Consider the following 14,770-nt stretch of genomic DNA (forward strand, 5'->3'; position numbering starts at 1 on the left):
TCAAAGGGACCTTGGCATTTATATCCATTTCTTCAAGATTAATTTGCTTCACATTTATTAATTATGAGAAAAAATATTTTTGATTGAAGTTATTGGTGGAGCATCTATTTCCTCCTTCTTCTTAGTTTAAACTCATTTTACAATGGCTCTTATGGACCAATACTGTAAAGCTTTCTGAAAAGTCACAAATAGTGAGTGCAATTTTAATTCCTTAACCCAGGCAATAATATGCTGACAATAATACCTGCAGTGCAGTTCACAGTTTAGATCCTATTTTCCAGTTATTAAGCCTACTCCATTTTTATATTTTAAATTCATTCTTCCTAGAAAGTTGATACAGCTTAAAACTTTCATCCATTTACTTCTAAGTTTAAAAGTGCTTACCATTTGAGACGGAATTTCCATTTTCAGCAGTAATAGCACTAGATAGTGAATTAGATAATTGAATTCCATGGTTATTTGCATTTCTATCTTGAGTCTCCGAAGCAATTTCTGATGTACTAGGATCATCCCGTCCAGTTAGGTTCATGTTAGTTTCAAAACCTAAAATAAAATTTAGAAAAGATTATTCTTGTATGATAAAATGTACTGAAAAAATGAATAAAGCTATGAAGAAAATAATAAAGGTCACCAAATCAAATGCTAATTATAGTTAATACAAATTGTTAATAATCCTTAAATTTTTGGCCTATATGATACTCACCAAATATTGTTGCAACACTGTTAAACATGAATGAAAACATTAAGTGGTAAAAGCCAACTTCATAATTTGTCATTTCCAAACATTTACTTAGGACTTTTGATGTCATAGATCACACAGCTTATTGCAGTGTTGCTCAAGTTGAGAAAGCCGTAAGTTCATGTATCTGGAATTCTGGATTATTACATTGAAATATAGTAAGACATTCTTACAGCTTTCACAAATAACAAATGTTTTCAATGTGATGATACATTTTTATTATTCCTTTTGGAAAAGGAGACTTCCAATGCACTATAATGATTCTGTACACTAAAATAATTAAACATTTACTCTTTGTCCTATATTGAGTGTCCTGTGGTACATGAGGTCAGAAGCCATTGTCTATATTTAGTAAAGGCCAAATGAAGGCTTTTGAACACCTCAGTGCATGGTCTTCGGAACACACTCACCCAGGCAGACTGTCTCTGTACACCTCTCCACCTGGCCTGCAGCCTCCCATGTCAGTTCCCTCTCAGGCCAAGACCTGGATTGACTCTCACTTCTCAGAAACCCTAAACAGCTCCAGACCGTGGAGGGGGTGACGGAACAGAAGGCGAGTTGTGCTGTGTTTGTGCTTTTCGTTGATACTCAGTGGATTCTGACTGTCTTGAAGCTAGGCCTTTCAGAGGTGTAGACTAACAAATTATTCAAAAGCGATAACACATCTTTTGCATTATTATACTTGGTTCATGGCAAAACAGTGTGTTATCATCCCTGACCCCAATAACCCAGATCCCAAGAGGCAGAGACATTACCCATATTTTGCTGGGAATTGAGGTCAATCAAAGTCACGCAGCTGGAAAGAACTAGAATAGAATTTTAACCCTATATTCTGGTTACTGTTCAGTTTTTTTCCCACTAAAAATCAAATTAAATAATGTCCTTTCCATGCGTAAAATTCTTGGAAGAACAGCTATTGACTACAATATGAAGAAAAGCGGAGGCAGAAAATGTAGGGAGAGAGGAGGAAGGAGGCGCAGGAGGCAAACAGGCAATGGGGAGGGACAGGGAAGGCGGGTAGCCTCCAGAGCTCATCTCTCCAGGCTGGCCTCTCCAGGCCTGAGCTTCCTGACTGTCCCTCGGTGACATTGCCTCCCTTGCTCCTTGGTCCCTGCATTCAGGTGGCTCCCAGGCATGTTCCTCTTTCAGGTTTCATGTGCTATTCCACATTCCCTCTCCCTCAAGGTGCTCCCCCATCCACCCTGCATCTCACACCCACAGGTCAGGACCTTGGTCACATCCCTGCAGGGACCTCTCATGAGCTAACATCCACAAAACACAGCCTGCTCTACCCAAAAAGGAAGACACAGCCTGAAGACTGAGAGGTGGAAGATGCTGGATTGAGAGAATGAAGGCAAACTGGTCAGAGAGTCCATGCAAAAAATCCTCAGATGGCCAAAGCCTTCCTGAGCAAGGAGGAGCAAGGAGGAAGAAGCAGGATGCATGGACTACCATGTCAGAGGGATCAAAATGGCACGGCACTGGTGTAAAAACAGACTCGTAGCCCAAGGAACAGGAGAGAGAGCTAAGAAGTAACCCATACAGATGGCCAGGTGTTTTCCACATGGTGCTCAGAACACACATTGGGCAAAGATGACCATCCCCAAAAGTGATGCTGAGAAAGTCGGACATCCACAGCAGCACAATGCAGCTAGACTTTGCCTTGCACCAGTTACAGAAGTCAACTCGAAATGATTAAAGCTTCACCATGAGACCTGAAACAGTGCAACTATCAGGAGAGACAGGGGTAACACTTCAGGACATTGGAAAGGGCAGGGAGTTTTTGGATAACACCCCAAGAGCACACAAAAAACACAAAAAGAGAAGGAGGGGGTTATCCCAATCTAAAAGCTTTTGTACAGCCAAGGAAATGATCATCAAAAGGAAAAGGCTGCTCACAGGTTGGGAAGAAACATCAGCAAACTTTGCCTCTGACAGTGGGCTGGTATCCAGAATATATAAGGAATGCCCCAAACTCCAGAGCAGAAAAAACAATTAAAAAATATGCAATAGACCTAAACAGACATTTCTCAAGAGAAGACATACAAGTGGCCAAAAGGCATAGGAAAAAATTCTCAGCATTACCAGCCATCAAGGAAGTGCAAATCAGAACCCAATGAACCCCCACTCGAGTCCAGGTGGAAGGCCTACGTCAAAGACAAAGACGGCAGGTGCTGCCACGGACGGAAGACAGGAGTGCAAACTGGTACAGCCATAGTGGAAACCAGTAGGCTGAGGATGGAGCTAGCGTGACCCTGCAACCCCCCTCATGGCGCACATACCAAAGGAAGCGAAGTCAGCATGTTGGGGACACCTGCTCTCCTGTGCTCACCCTGTGCTCCCCACCAGCCACGACTCGAAAGCAACCTACAGACCCACCAGCTGATCAAAGACAAGGAGTGCCGTGCACAAACTCAACAAAGAAAGAAATCACGGCATTCACAGCAAGGGGATGGAACGGAAGTCTTTAGGTTAAAGGAAATTACCAGGCACAGAAAGACAGGCCCTGCATGGAACCTAAAAACCTGGATCCCACCAGAGTGGAAAGGAGGACAGTGGGTACCAGAGGTGGGGCAAGTAAGGGAAGGGAGAGAGGGGCCGGTGGATCCCTGGTGCTAAGTTACAGTTGACAGGAGCCAGGAGTTCTGGGTGCTCTACACAGTGGGGTGACTACAGACAACAATGGCATACTGTGGATTTAAAAAACTCCAGAAGAAAGAATGTTTCAACACAAAGCAATGATAATGTCTGGAGAGGCAGACTCGATAATCTGATTTAAACATTATTCAATGTACACAGGTTTCAAAACATCACATGCTACCCCATGAGTATGTACAAGTTTTTTGGTATCAGTTAAACATAAGTTTAATTTACAAATGTCACAGCTTCAAAGTCCAAGCTGAAGAACTTATCTAACCCAGTTAAACGCCCAGAAGTCAGCCTGGCTGCCGACTCCCTTGCACATGAAAACTCAGGCAAAGGCCTTCCGCCCAGCCAGCATGGGCAAGGATAGTGACGGAAACAGACAGCTCGGTTGGTCTGCAGTGTCAAGATCTCTGCTGTTCCTGACGGCCAATCTGGAACAGGCTGAAACTAAATGAAGGATCATTCATTTTGGTCCAGTCCAGAACTTCTGTCTGTGAAAAATTTCCGTTTAAAGCCATTTTAAGACAGCCCTTCACCTGCTTTTATTTCTGTTTAGGCTAGTTTATTTTTCTACCCTTCAATTTGGGTATTTATTGAGTGCCTACTGTGTGCCAGGCACACTCCAGCGGCTGAAGGTGAGGAGTGAATCATGGTGGTGGAGTCCCGAGGTAAACTCCACGGGAGGGAACACTTGTGTGTCCTCAAGGTTTGGCAGCACGGTCAGGTCAGGGCACCATCTCCCTGAGGGGGCCTTTCAGCTCTGAGAAGGCGCAGGAAGAAGCAAGGTGCACAGAGGCACCTCGCACGTGCAGGAAGAACTCCCTGTCTGAAGAGCCAGGTAGCAGCGACCTGAGAAGTCAGCATGTGGGAGCACAGGAGTGACACAGGGAGACAGGGGCCACCAGACAGGGCACCATCTCTGCCGTCCACCCACACGTCATCGCTGAGTTCCTCTGTGTAGGGTCTTCCCTCCTTAGTTCCTTTGCTGATATAAATGACAAAGCAGCATCTTTCCTGAACTTCATGTTGTCACCCACTGCATGATGACGAGCTGGGAGTGAGGCTGGGAGGGCACTCTGGCAGCGAAACGGGATCGCCCTCAGTGTCAGGGTCCCCTTTTGGGGTGGTCCTTATCTGCCCATATTAGCAGGGGAGTCCTGGCTCATTGCGTATGGGCCGGTATGTGCTCCTCAGCACCCTTACCCCAAGTTAAACCCATCTGTGCCCCAGCACCTGTGCCTGCCTTGTTAACCTCTCCATCTAACCCCAGGAGAGCCAGTGCAGAAGCCCTGGGCAATACGATTTTGCTGTGAAGGGGCAGCTTAGAGAGGGCAGGTTGGCAACCTTCCTTGCCCAGAGCACCCATTACCTGGGCACAGCACTGAAGCAAAGACAAATGAAGGGCACGTTGGCATTCTATCTGGAGAGGCCTTTGTCCCTAAAGCACTCATGCAAGATGCATATTTCATGAAGAATTTGGGAATGATTCAGAGCAAATAAAGTCACCAAGCCCATGTGTGCCTCCAAGCAGTGGACATCAGCACTATGAGGGCGAAGAAAAGTCACCCAGAAAGAAAAGAGTTGACACTCTCGAAGGACTTAAGCAAACCAAAGAAGTAAGGAGAATCCCATCTAATCCCACAAAAATCCCACAGGCATTTTTGTGTCTCTGTGTCTCATGAAATATATGGTGTGCAATCCAGTGCATGTTCTAGCTGGGTGCATGGTGATGGTAGCACCAGCAGGCTTAAATACCTAAGGGTTTGTTTTTTTAAGCCTCTAAACAGAGTTCTCTGTTTCTCTGTGACCTTTGCCTCTTCCACAAACACAGGTGAGATGAATCACATCAGCATGTGACTCAAGATGAAGTTCTGGCCTTCATATTAGGATATGATTATTCCATACAAGTGTGCAAAGTAGACACAATTAAAGTGAATTTTAATCTAATGAGACTAAAAAATCTTTAAATGTTAATATATTTTTTCACTTCTCCTGTTATTTTTATGTAATTTAAATGTCATTTTGGGTGGGTATGATTCTCTTACCCGTTTTCTATAGGAGGTGATCCCCCCACATCCCAGGGCAACCTCACAGGTATCTGGAGACATTCCTAGCTGTCACACCTGGGGGAGGGAGGCCATTGGCATCTAGTGTAGGGAGGCCAGGCATATGGCAAAATGTCCACGATGCACAGGGGCCCCCACGACGAGGCCCATCTGGCACAGAATGTCACCAGTGAGGAGCCCGCTTCTAACACAGGTCAGGTCCCACCGGCTCCCTCAGCCTCTCTGCCAGCTCTGACCTGAGCTGAGATCTACAGGCTGCGTGGACCCTCCACAGCCGGACGCCTGCTTGTCCTGGAGGAGCCTGCTCAGCGTCTCTGCACCCCTCGTTCTGCAGGAGCACAGCAGCTCCTCATGTTGTCCACTCCCCAGGAGGCAGGACTTCAAGGTCACCCCTGGAGCACAGCAGCCCTCTCCCCAGGCCAGGGCAGCTTCTGTCCCCACTTCTGTCCCCACTATGCTTCAGTTTTCTACCCAGTGCTTCTGGCTCTGGGCACACTGCTCTCCCTGGCTGGCTTGCTCTGTCTCTCTTCTTTAGAACATGGGCCCTGGGAGCCAAACCCTCCCCGTGCCATGCTCCAGGGCCTACAGCAGTGCCAGGCAAGGGGAAGTCACTCAGTGTGGGTTGGAAGAAAAGGAAAAAAAAGGAACAAACAAGAAACAAAGTGTGACGACATTATTGTCATAAAGATTGTGTTTTCCCAGCACAGCTGCACCCTGCGACTGTAAAACAGTTGATAGGCTTACTCAACCAAGCCCACGCAGGTGTGTCTGGTGGGACCCTGCACCAAGACAGCACTCCTCCCTTCACATCAGATGATGGAAATGTGAGAAAGGACTTCCAAAGGCAGTAATGTGCCTTGGAGGTCCAATTTCAATTTAAAATCATAAGGTAAGGAAGATATCTCATTGCCCCCAGTGAACATTTTCTAGTATTCAAAGCACCGGAGCCATTTGCTTTCTACCTGAGCACAGAGATTTGAGATCGATACCTGACATCAGGTTTGAGGTTCTCATGTACTTTCACCATGTCCTGCCAATTGTCCACGTGCAAGGGCCACACATATTTCGTCTTTTTAAAATCTTACATCAGTCCACAGTTTCCAGCACCAGCAAGTTAAAGTCAATTTGGTAAGTGTTGGAGTGCTTTTTCTGAGCCAATGTGATCCTGAATTCTTGGTGTCTGGGTGCAGCAGCTCACCAGGACTGCAGTGAGTGGGGCTCTGTGCACCCCGACCCCCCTCCCCAAGGCCCAGAGAGGGACTCAGACAGTGGGAGCATTGGAGGGATTATTTCTTTGCATCTATAAGCTCCTGTGAGTGTGTACTGTACTTTTTTTTTTTTTAAACAGAGGTTCACTTCACTCCCTAAATCTTCACTGGCCATTTCTATTCTTAAAAAAGTTCACCTACCTCAAATTGTATAAGCTTCTGTCCCTGGAAATGGAACCTGGCCCAGCCATAGAGGGCTCTAGCAGTCATCCTGCCCTGGAGGAACTCACATCCTCGGGGAGAACAGGGGTGGAGTCCTGGAGTGAGACCACCGGGCCATCTCACAAGTCCACCCTGATGTGAGAGGAAGGAATAGGAATGGAGGGGAGAAGGAGGGAGGTGGAGAGGAGGGAAGGGGCCAAGGATGCAGACTCTGCAGGGGACAAGAGGCTTCTTGCTGGGGACAGTCCCTGCACACACTTGAGGGAGGAGAGGCCTATGACGCACGTCGCAGAGACTGACACAAGCACTTCTCAAGTCAACAGCTGCAGAAAACCTGGCAAAAGGCAGAGCTTGCCCATGATGCCCAGAGCCCGGCGGCTGCCCCGGGGTGCTGAGAACTGAAGGCAGAGGAGCAGGGCGTGAGCGGTCGGCCAGCCACGCTCCTCAAACCGGAGAGTTCTCGTACACTCAACATGTACTCAAGCCCTACAGGGTCCAGACTTCATGCCACGACGTGGCTTCGTGCTTTACAACCCACGCACCTGCAAGAAATAATCCCTCCCATGCTCCCACTGCAGAGTGCCGAGAGGACACAGTGAATGACAGGAAGTCATGGTGCAAACTGGTAAGAGCAAGGAGGAAGGCAGAGAGGACAGCCCATCAGTAGAGGAAGGTTGAGGAGGGAAAACTCTGGAAAACTCTGGGGGACTCTCGTCCGACTCCTTATCTGGAGATGCCGGCCCACTGAGAAGGGCGTCCAGGGAGCCTTGCCAGGGAGCCGCTTCTCAGGTTCTCCAGGACCCAACTCAAAGGGTGACTGCCCTCAGGGGGCCTTAGTGTTAGGGTGGCAGGTGACCAGGGCTGAGATGAACATAAGAGGACCCGGGAGCCCACTGCAGAGCTCTGAAAGGCAGCAGGAGGAGGGCACAGAGATTCTGGAGGCTGGACAGCATGGGGAGAGGAGGCAGAGGAAGGGGCAGCTCTGCCCAGGGCTCTGTGTGGGGCTGGGAGCAGGGGCTGTGGCTCCTGAGGCATCACAGACTGTGTCCACAGGCTTTCTGAGAAAGGGTGTAGTCTGAAAAGGAAAGTAGTTTAAAAAACATTTCCTTGGTAAATAAACGTGTGTGAGCTTCGAGGCGAGACTACGCCTGGAACAGCAGTGAGATTCAGACTCGGGCAGCTGCGGAAGGACCGGGAGTGCGAGAGGAAGGGGAGTCCGAAGTCCCTGTACTAACCCCAGCAGCACTCTCTGCAGCAGGAGCGGGCAGAGGGCTGCGCAGCTGAGTGGAGCCTATGAACCCCTCAGGAAGGGCTTCTTCCAGGAAGAGCTGGTCCTGGGAGCCAGGAGGTGAAAGCAGAGAGTGCAGAAAGGAAGCGGGCGCAGGCCGCAGGGCAGGGGTGGGCAGGGGTGGCTGCACGGGGAGCTGGCCTATCACATGCCACAGGAGGTCAAGGACACCAGAGGGAGGCGAGCAGCAGTGTTTGTTTAAGAAGAAGACTTCAAACTCACCTCCCTGGCTCCCAAGAGGGCGATGGTCTACAGTGCATTGTGGAATCAGGAGACAGGACCCAGGTTTCAGCAAGGCAGGAGGAAGACAGGCTCGCAGTCGGGCTGCCCTAGCTCGGAGAGCGCTTTGGAGACACAAGGAATATGAGGCGCGGCACCCGTGACGCACATGGCTGTGGCTCTCACGGCCCTCTACAGGAAGAGTCCTCCCAGGAAAGGCCACGGGGCCCAGGGAGTGCAGGACTCTTTCCTACCTGGGCTCAGGAAGGGGACAGACACAGAGCGTGGTGCCTGGTGCTCTCTGGGCCTTGTCACAGTCTCATTTATAAGATCAGACATCACAGCTGGACCTGCCTGGACCTGGAAGGTCCACAATTAAATTTGGACAAGCTCCCCTTGACCTGAGGTTAGCATCCAGTTTGTGTTAAACCAAATCTGGTTTGAGTTAGGGGAGCAATTCCTTTTAGATCTGATTTCTCAGAGAGTTTCAACTGCACATGAGGAAAATCAGAAATAAGAACTTAGTCATCGCCCCCCACCTGCCGCCTCCCGGGAAGGGAACTGGTCTTTCTTTGATTGACAGACAACCAGAGTATTTCTCTTCCTGTCTCTTCAAAGGAAAAAGGTCAGGGTGAAGAGTCCCACAGGCACAGTGGTCCAACGAGGGGGGGAGACCTAACATGTGGATCAGTGGGAGGAGAGCAGGATGTCCCAGGGGAGACACGTGCTGTGAACTTGTGCAGGCTTTGAACAACGCGGTTCTAACTGACCCTAAGCCACATGCAAGAGATTCTAACCACCCCCTTTGCTAACAGTTGCTGAAAAGTACGGAGAGAAGGCCTTCCTGGTCTGCTGGAGATGGAGAGGCCAGAACCGAATGCCGTGGTGGTTCAGCAATGGCTCTTGTGGTACAGCCAGGACCCACAGACTGGTTACATTTCTAAAGAATTCAGAATTGATTGATTCCAGGAATGCACAAAAAGTTAAGTCATGCCAATTTCCTTTTAAACTTAACCAACTGGATCTGCATTTGCCCATTTGTTCCGCCCCTGCCATAGCGGGACAATCTCTTCGAAGCATTTCCTTGTCTTTGTGCAGCTCCTGGTATAAAGCTGGTCAAAGGTGCAGTCCCTAAACCACATGCCTGTCTGGCCCACAGCTTGTTTCCTGCAGGGTTCCGCAGGTGACAGGTCACTTTCGCTTCTGTTGGGTTTACTTCTCCTCCTGCCAGGTGGGATGCAGATCCAGGGACCTGAAAGGGTGAGTGGGCAGTGGCTCCTCATGCCGCTGTTCAGGAAAATGGTCCTTCTCATAGTCCCTGGAAGTAGGCAGAGGAAAGCCCTGCCCTTCAGTTCAGCATCGCGGACACCCTCAGCTGGATGGGCAGCTGGTGTGCTGTTCTTCGTCAGCTGAACACAAAACAAAACTGGACTGAACAGGGAGAACCAGCAGAAGTGAAAAAGGAAGAAGAGGTCATCATGATGGCCGCAGCCCCTGCTCAGAACTCGCTGAGAAAGTCCCAGCTGAAGCACTTGACAATGCAAAGGGCCCAGGCCAGGGCCATCTGGAACGGGCCAGCCAGAAACCTGGTGTGGACATTCAGCCAAGATGCCAGACCTGGGCGACACCCAGGTGGCAGGACAACTGGGCGGAGGTGGCAGCACTGTGGACATCAGGGGCAGAGCAGCCCCACCAGCTGCTCCTCTGAGGCCTTAAAGAGTCAACTAAAAATGTCCATGGGATTGTTAGCGAGCCACAGGGACTGCTCCTGTCACAGCAGGTGATTGGCTGGACTCAGTCCTGGTGCTTATGTGGCAAAACTTCCCCTGACCACAGTCGTGACTCTGTGTCGCAGAGTAGATGCCCGTCACCTAGGAGGGACAATGCTGGAGGCAGGTGACACAGGGGTCCTGTGGGTCTGCACTTCACCCAGGGCCACAGGCCAAGGCCTGCACAGGGTGGTGGGTGCAGGGATTCTCCTCTTCAGGTGGCTCCACGGCTAATCCTTTCCCATCAATCCTCCTTTTACAGGTCTAGCATCGCTAATCTGGATACTCAAAATTAGAAATGCTTCAAAATTTGAAACCTTTCAAGCATTGACATGATCCCTATAGTGGAAAATTCAATACCACGAACCATTCACTCACGCACAATTTTAATAAAAAAACATCCTATACAATCGCCTTTAGGCTCTGTGTGTAAAGTGTACAGAAATATGAATGAATCCCATGTTTACATTCGGGTCCTAATCCCAAGATAGTGCATTATATCTATGCAAATATTCCAAACCCTGAACAAAACTTTAACCTGTACATGTGTCTATGTGAGAATGAATAAAAAAAGCAAGGAAAAAAGAGTCCTTTCCACATAGCCCATGGAGTTACTACAACACGTCATTTGATGATGCCCTTTTAGGGACCTCCTTCGTGTGCAGGGTGAGGCCTGCTCTGCCTGCCACAGAGGTGGCCCCCTCCTGTGCTGGCACCCTGTCCTGGGGTCCAGTTTCCTCTCCCTCCCAGGACAGTGCTGAAGAGGGTGCAGTGCAAGTGTGGCTGGGAGATCACTCCGTGGGTGGGACAAGCACTTACAATGAAAGAGGAGAGAATACTTTGAGTAAAACTGGAGGTTTCTCCGGCCTGAGGGCAGAGGGGCAGCTAGGGACGCGCAGTTAGTGTCCTCAGGAAAAACACTGGATTCCTCAGGTTTCCAAGTACCACTGCTTCTGAGGGAGCCCACAACCCAAGAGATCCACCACACTTTTTTTCCCAATAAATGAATGAAGCTTGTCCTTATTTAACTCTTTTTCTAAAACTGAAATCCCGAGACAAAATGGCAATACCAAACATTACTGGTACTTTTATCACTTTGGCGGAAGTTGACCTCTGAGACTTTAATTCCTGAGAAGAACTTCATGTCCAGAGGCCATGTCATAGAAAACTTCTCTGAGAAACACAAGACATTTCTGACGCCATTACGCAGATCCCCGAGACTCACGCCATCTCTAGACGTGGAAATGCACTCTGGTTAGCAGCTGGACCACACCACTGGGTTTTCTAATGATCATCAGATTAAAAAGACATCTTTATGGTCCCACATCACTATATATAAAACACCACGCCTCTTTCCTGTGTCCCTGTCCCCAACCTCTAAATTAGAGATGATTTCAAGCCCGGGTGAGTGCGTGGCGGAGACCCCCTGCCAGGCTGCAACTGCTTCCGTGAAATTAATGTCAACAATTAGAGTTTGCTGTCTGCTGTGACACGCAGGAGGTCCAGCCAGGCCCCAGTTGTGCCAAGGCTTCCGAGGTGGAAACGGGCTGGGGAGACGGAGCTGCAGGGGCTCCCCGGGACGGAGGGCAGGCGGTGGGCTGGGATGCAGCGGCCTAGGCTCTGTTTCCTGAGGTCTGTGTGATTATTCTTATGGCAGTTTATCTGTTGACATCGTGGAGGACTTTATTACTAGCAGTTGTACAGCCAGTCAGACACCAAGAGACAAGGTCAATGCAATTCCCTTGAAGATGGGTCAAAGATGCTATTTTTCCCTATAGGATCTGCTGCAGGACACTGCTGTCCATCAGGAGGGGCATGTGCACTGGGAGAAGGGCCCACCCTTCTTGAAGGCAGATATTTGTCCTCCTCTCCTCCTCCTCCCTATTGCTGTCAAACCCAGCTCATGTTCTTGGCAGGTGACCTTGCCTGAGAAGGACCACTAAGGGGACAGGACTGCACTGCACAGCTGAGGCTTCCATGTGCTTTGGCCCCTGGAGAAGCCCCTCGAGGGCTGTGCCCATGGCCTGGCCCAGGTGTGGGCTCACCCACTTCTTCCTGGATCTTCCATCTTCCATGAAAGGAAACGGACAGAACCACAATATGCATATTTTCCTTTGAAAAACTCTCATGTACCAATTGCACATATGCCTGTTCGACTTTCTTTAAAATGGAAGTTTCTTTCAGAAGATTATGTTTGATTAAGGGCCAGAGTTGGGGGCATGGAGAAGCTCTTTTTGGGTTTCTGGGGACTCTGGGCAAAGCACACACTATGTGCCACTGGGTTCCACCGTAGATCACTGTAGCCTTCCACTCAGCACGTGCCTGCCCAGGGGCTCTGCATGATCTAGAACCCAGCCATTGGTGGGGAGAAAAAGTCACATTGTCATTTACTGTCTTATTATCATTGATGCGCACTGTTAAACTGCAGGTGGCCAGCGATTGTCAGTGCTCAGGCTGCAGGGAAGAGAACCGAAGGTTTCAGGGAGAGGCCAGGATAGTGGCCAGAAGCCTAAAGGCTGTCCAGTGCCCAGTGTTGGCGTCCTTGGTCACGGGGGAAGGTACGGGTACAGTGAAATCAGTAGAGCTAGCTCACTAATGGTGTGGAACTTTCCAGTCTAATCCAGGATTAATGATGAAAATGGTTCGGGTCAGGCATGAAGGACCTAGGTACCTATGTGGGTAATGGAGAGATCTGTCTTTCCTTCTGACACTCTAGGAGATCGCTCAAGGCATCTGTCCAGCACCTCTGTGGGAAAGCATCCCGTGCACCCTGTCACCCCTGAGCATCTCTTCACAGAAGGAAGAAAACCCAGGACACAGTACCACGTGGCAACCCTGAGATGCAAGGAGTCAGGGAGGTCTTTATTCCCTTGCTTAAGGAGAGCTGCCGAGTGGCTTAGAGGACGGAGCACTAGACCCGCTCCCCGGAACCCCCAGTGGGAGTTTAATCCAGCGCAGAGACACACAGCACACAACAGTTGCTTCCTTCAGCAGGCTGAAAGCCTGAAGAACGTTCACTGCTGAAAAGCCTGCCTTATTTTCAGGGTTTCCGGTAGGGCAGATTCTTCTGCGATGGTGCACTGCATGCCATCCTAGTGTAATGGCTTCTTGGCTGCGTTTAGCTCCCCTGAAGACTGATGAACCGTTGATGCTGGATGCACATCTCTGGTCTGACTGACATGCCCACGGTGCAGATTTGCAGCCAATGTGTTAAGGTAATTTCTCAGGATGATTTATACAATGCAAAGGGCAACTTTTTGATCTGATTGATCTGAATATTTAATTGTTGTTACTCTCCACTTGGTTTTGTCCCTGGATCTCAAAGAAAGAGGAAGCACTGTGGCCTCCTGGAAATACCACTGTCCTGAGGCAAGGAATTTCACTTTCTTCCAGCCGACGTGCGCAGAGGGGGCTATGAGCACAGGTCTGACAGTAGTCCTCGGGTTAATTATGTTTGTCACTTTGCTGTCATCAAGTCTTCTATGTTCACATGATTTACAAAAGATTGAATTCCTGCCTTTTATTTTTTTCAGAAAGATACTAGAGAGAGAGAGAGGACCTTTTTGGGTGTCTTTCTCTGTTTGGTCACGATGACTGAAGGTCACTGCTGGCCATCTGCCTTGCCCTCAGCAAGGCTCCCAGCACAAGCTGAGGGCTCATTCACTACTCATCTAGTTGCTGGGGACCCTGCGCAGGTGCCTGACACCCCCTTCTGAAACTGAAGTTCACATTTGCACCAGGAGTACAGGCGAGATGCTGGGTGGGTCTTGGCAGGGGATTTCAACCTCAGTTCCCAGGCAGAGCCTTAGAGGGGCCCAGGCAAGGGGACATGGAGGGTTCTGAGACCACAGGGGCACTTCTGGGACAGGTGTCAGAGAAGGTGAGGAAGGGAGGGGTGGAGCAGAGGGCAGGAGAAGAAGGTGCTCTCAGTTACAACCTGCACGTGGATGTTTCTCAGGAACACTGACAACTGGGCCAGAAGGTTTTATCTGCTGCCCACCCCCCATCTTTTTCTGGTAATAAGTTTCAATTTAACTTAGAAGGGAATTCCTTTCTCAGGCAGGGTCTCCGTATAGTTATTTTAATTTCAATAGTTTTCAGAGACTAAGAATAGCATAATAGAAGTAACTCAGGGGTTGGGAGGACGGAGATCTGTTTTGATTCCTGGGGGTGAGGCTATTTCTTCCTGTGATTAGGGAGAATCAGGTAGCTGGCCAAAGTCAGATTTCTTTAATGACAGGGACATAACAGCTCTTCACCTCCTCACAGGGGCGAAGACCTAGGGAGAGAGAGGCTGATGTGCTTGGCCCACAGCAGAGAGCCACCCAAGTGTCAGCTCTGACTACTATGGAATAGCGCCGTTGGCATGGGACACGGGCACCTGGGTGCACCCCTTCCAGGGAGGTCACCTGCACACACCTGGAGTCCCTGCGTCCTTGTCCTTTCCCTTCTCTAGCACTTGGCATCCTTTGCAGGAGATATCCTGCGAGTTCCTGTTGAATTCTCACATGACAGAAGAGAAGCAGTGGAGATTTTTCAGAGCCTTATCGTGAAGCCGATGAGACGCAGCCAGTAGAAAGCACGCCTGCTCTGACTCCAAGCAGGTGATGCCT

The 14,770-nt window shown here is 49.4% G+C and overlaps 1 protein-coding gene across 1 annotated transcript in view; it reads right to left on the minus strand.

Annotated features, from left to right (window-relative positions):
* The window catches only part of MYO16 (myosin XVI), a 539,332-nt gene that overhangs the window by 36,757 nt on the left and 487,805 nt on the right, over nucleotides 1–14,770 (minus strand). Inside the window, exon 33 of the mRNA XM_081300676.1 lies at nucleotides 385–543. Coding sequence (XP_081156802.1) covers nucleotides 385–543 — 159 coding nt within the window. The remainder of the gene's footprint in view (nucleotides 1–384; nucleotides 544–14,770) is intronic.

Source organism: Spermophilus citellus (genome assembly GCF_964194105.1).
Source record: "Spermophilus citellus genome assembly, chromosome: 1".
Taxonomy (NCBI): domain Eukaryota; kingdom Metazoa; phylum Chordata; class Mammalia; order Rodentia; family Sciuridae; genus Spermophilus; species Spermophilus citellus.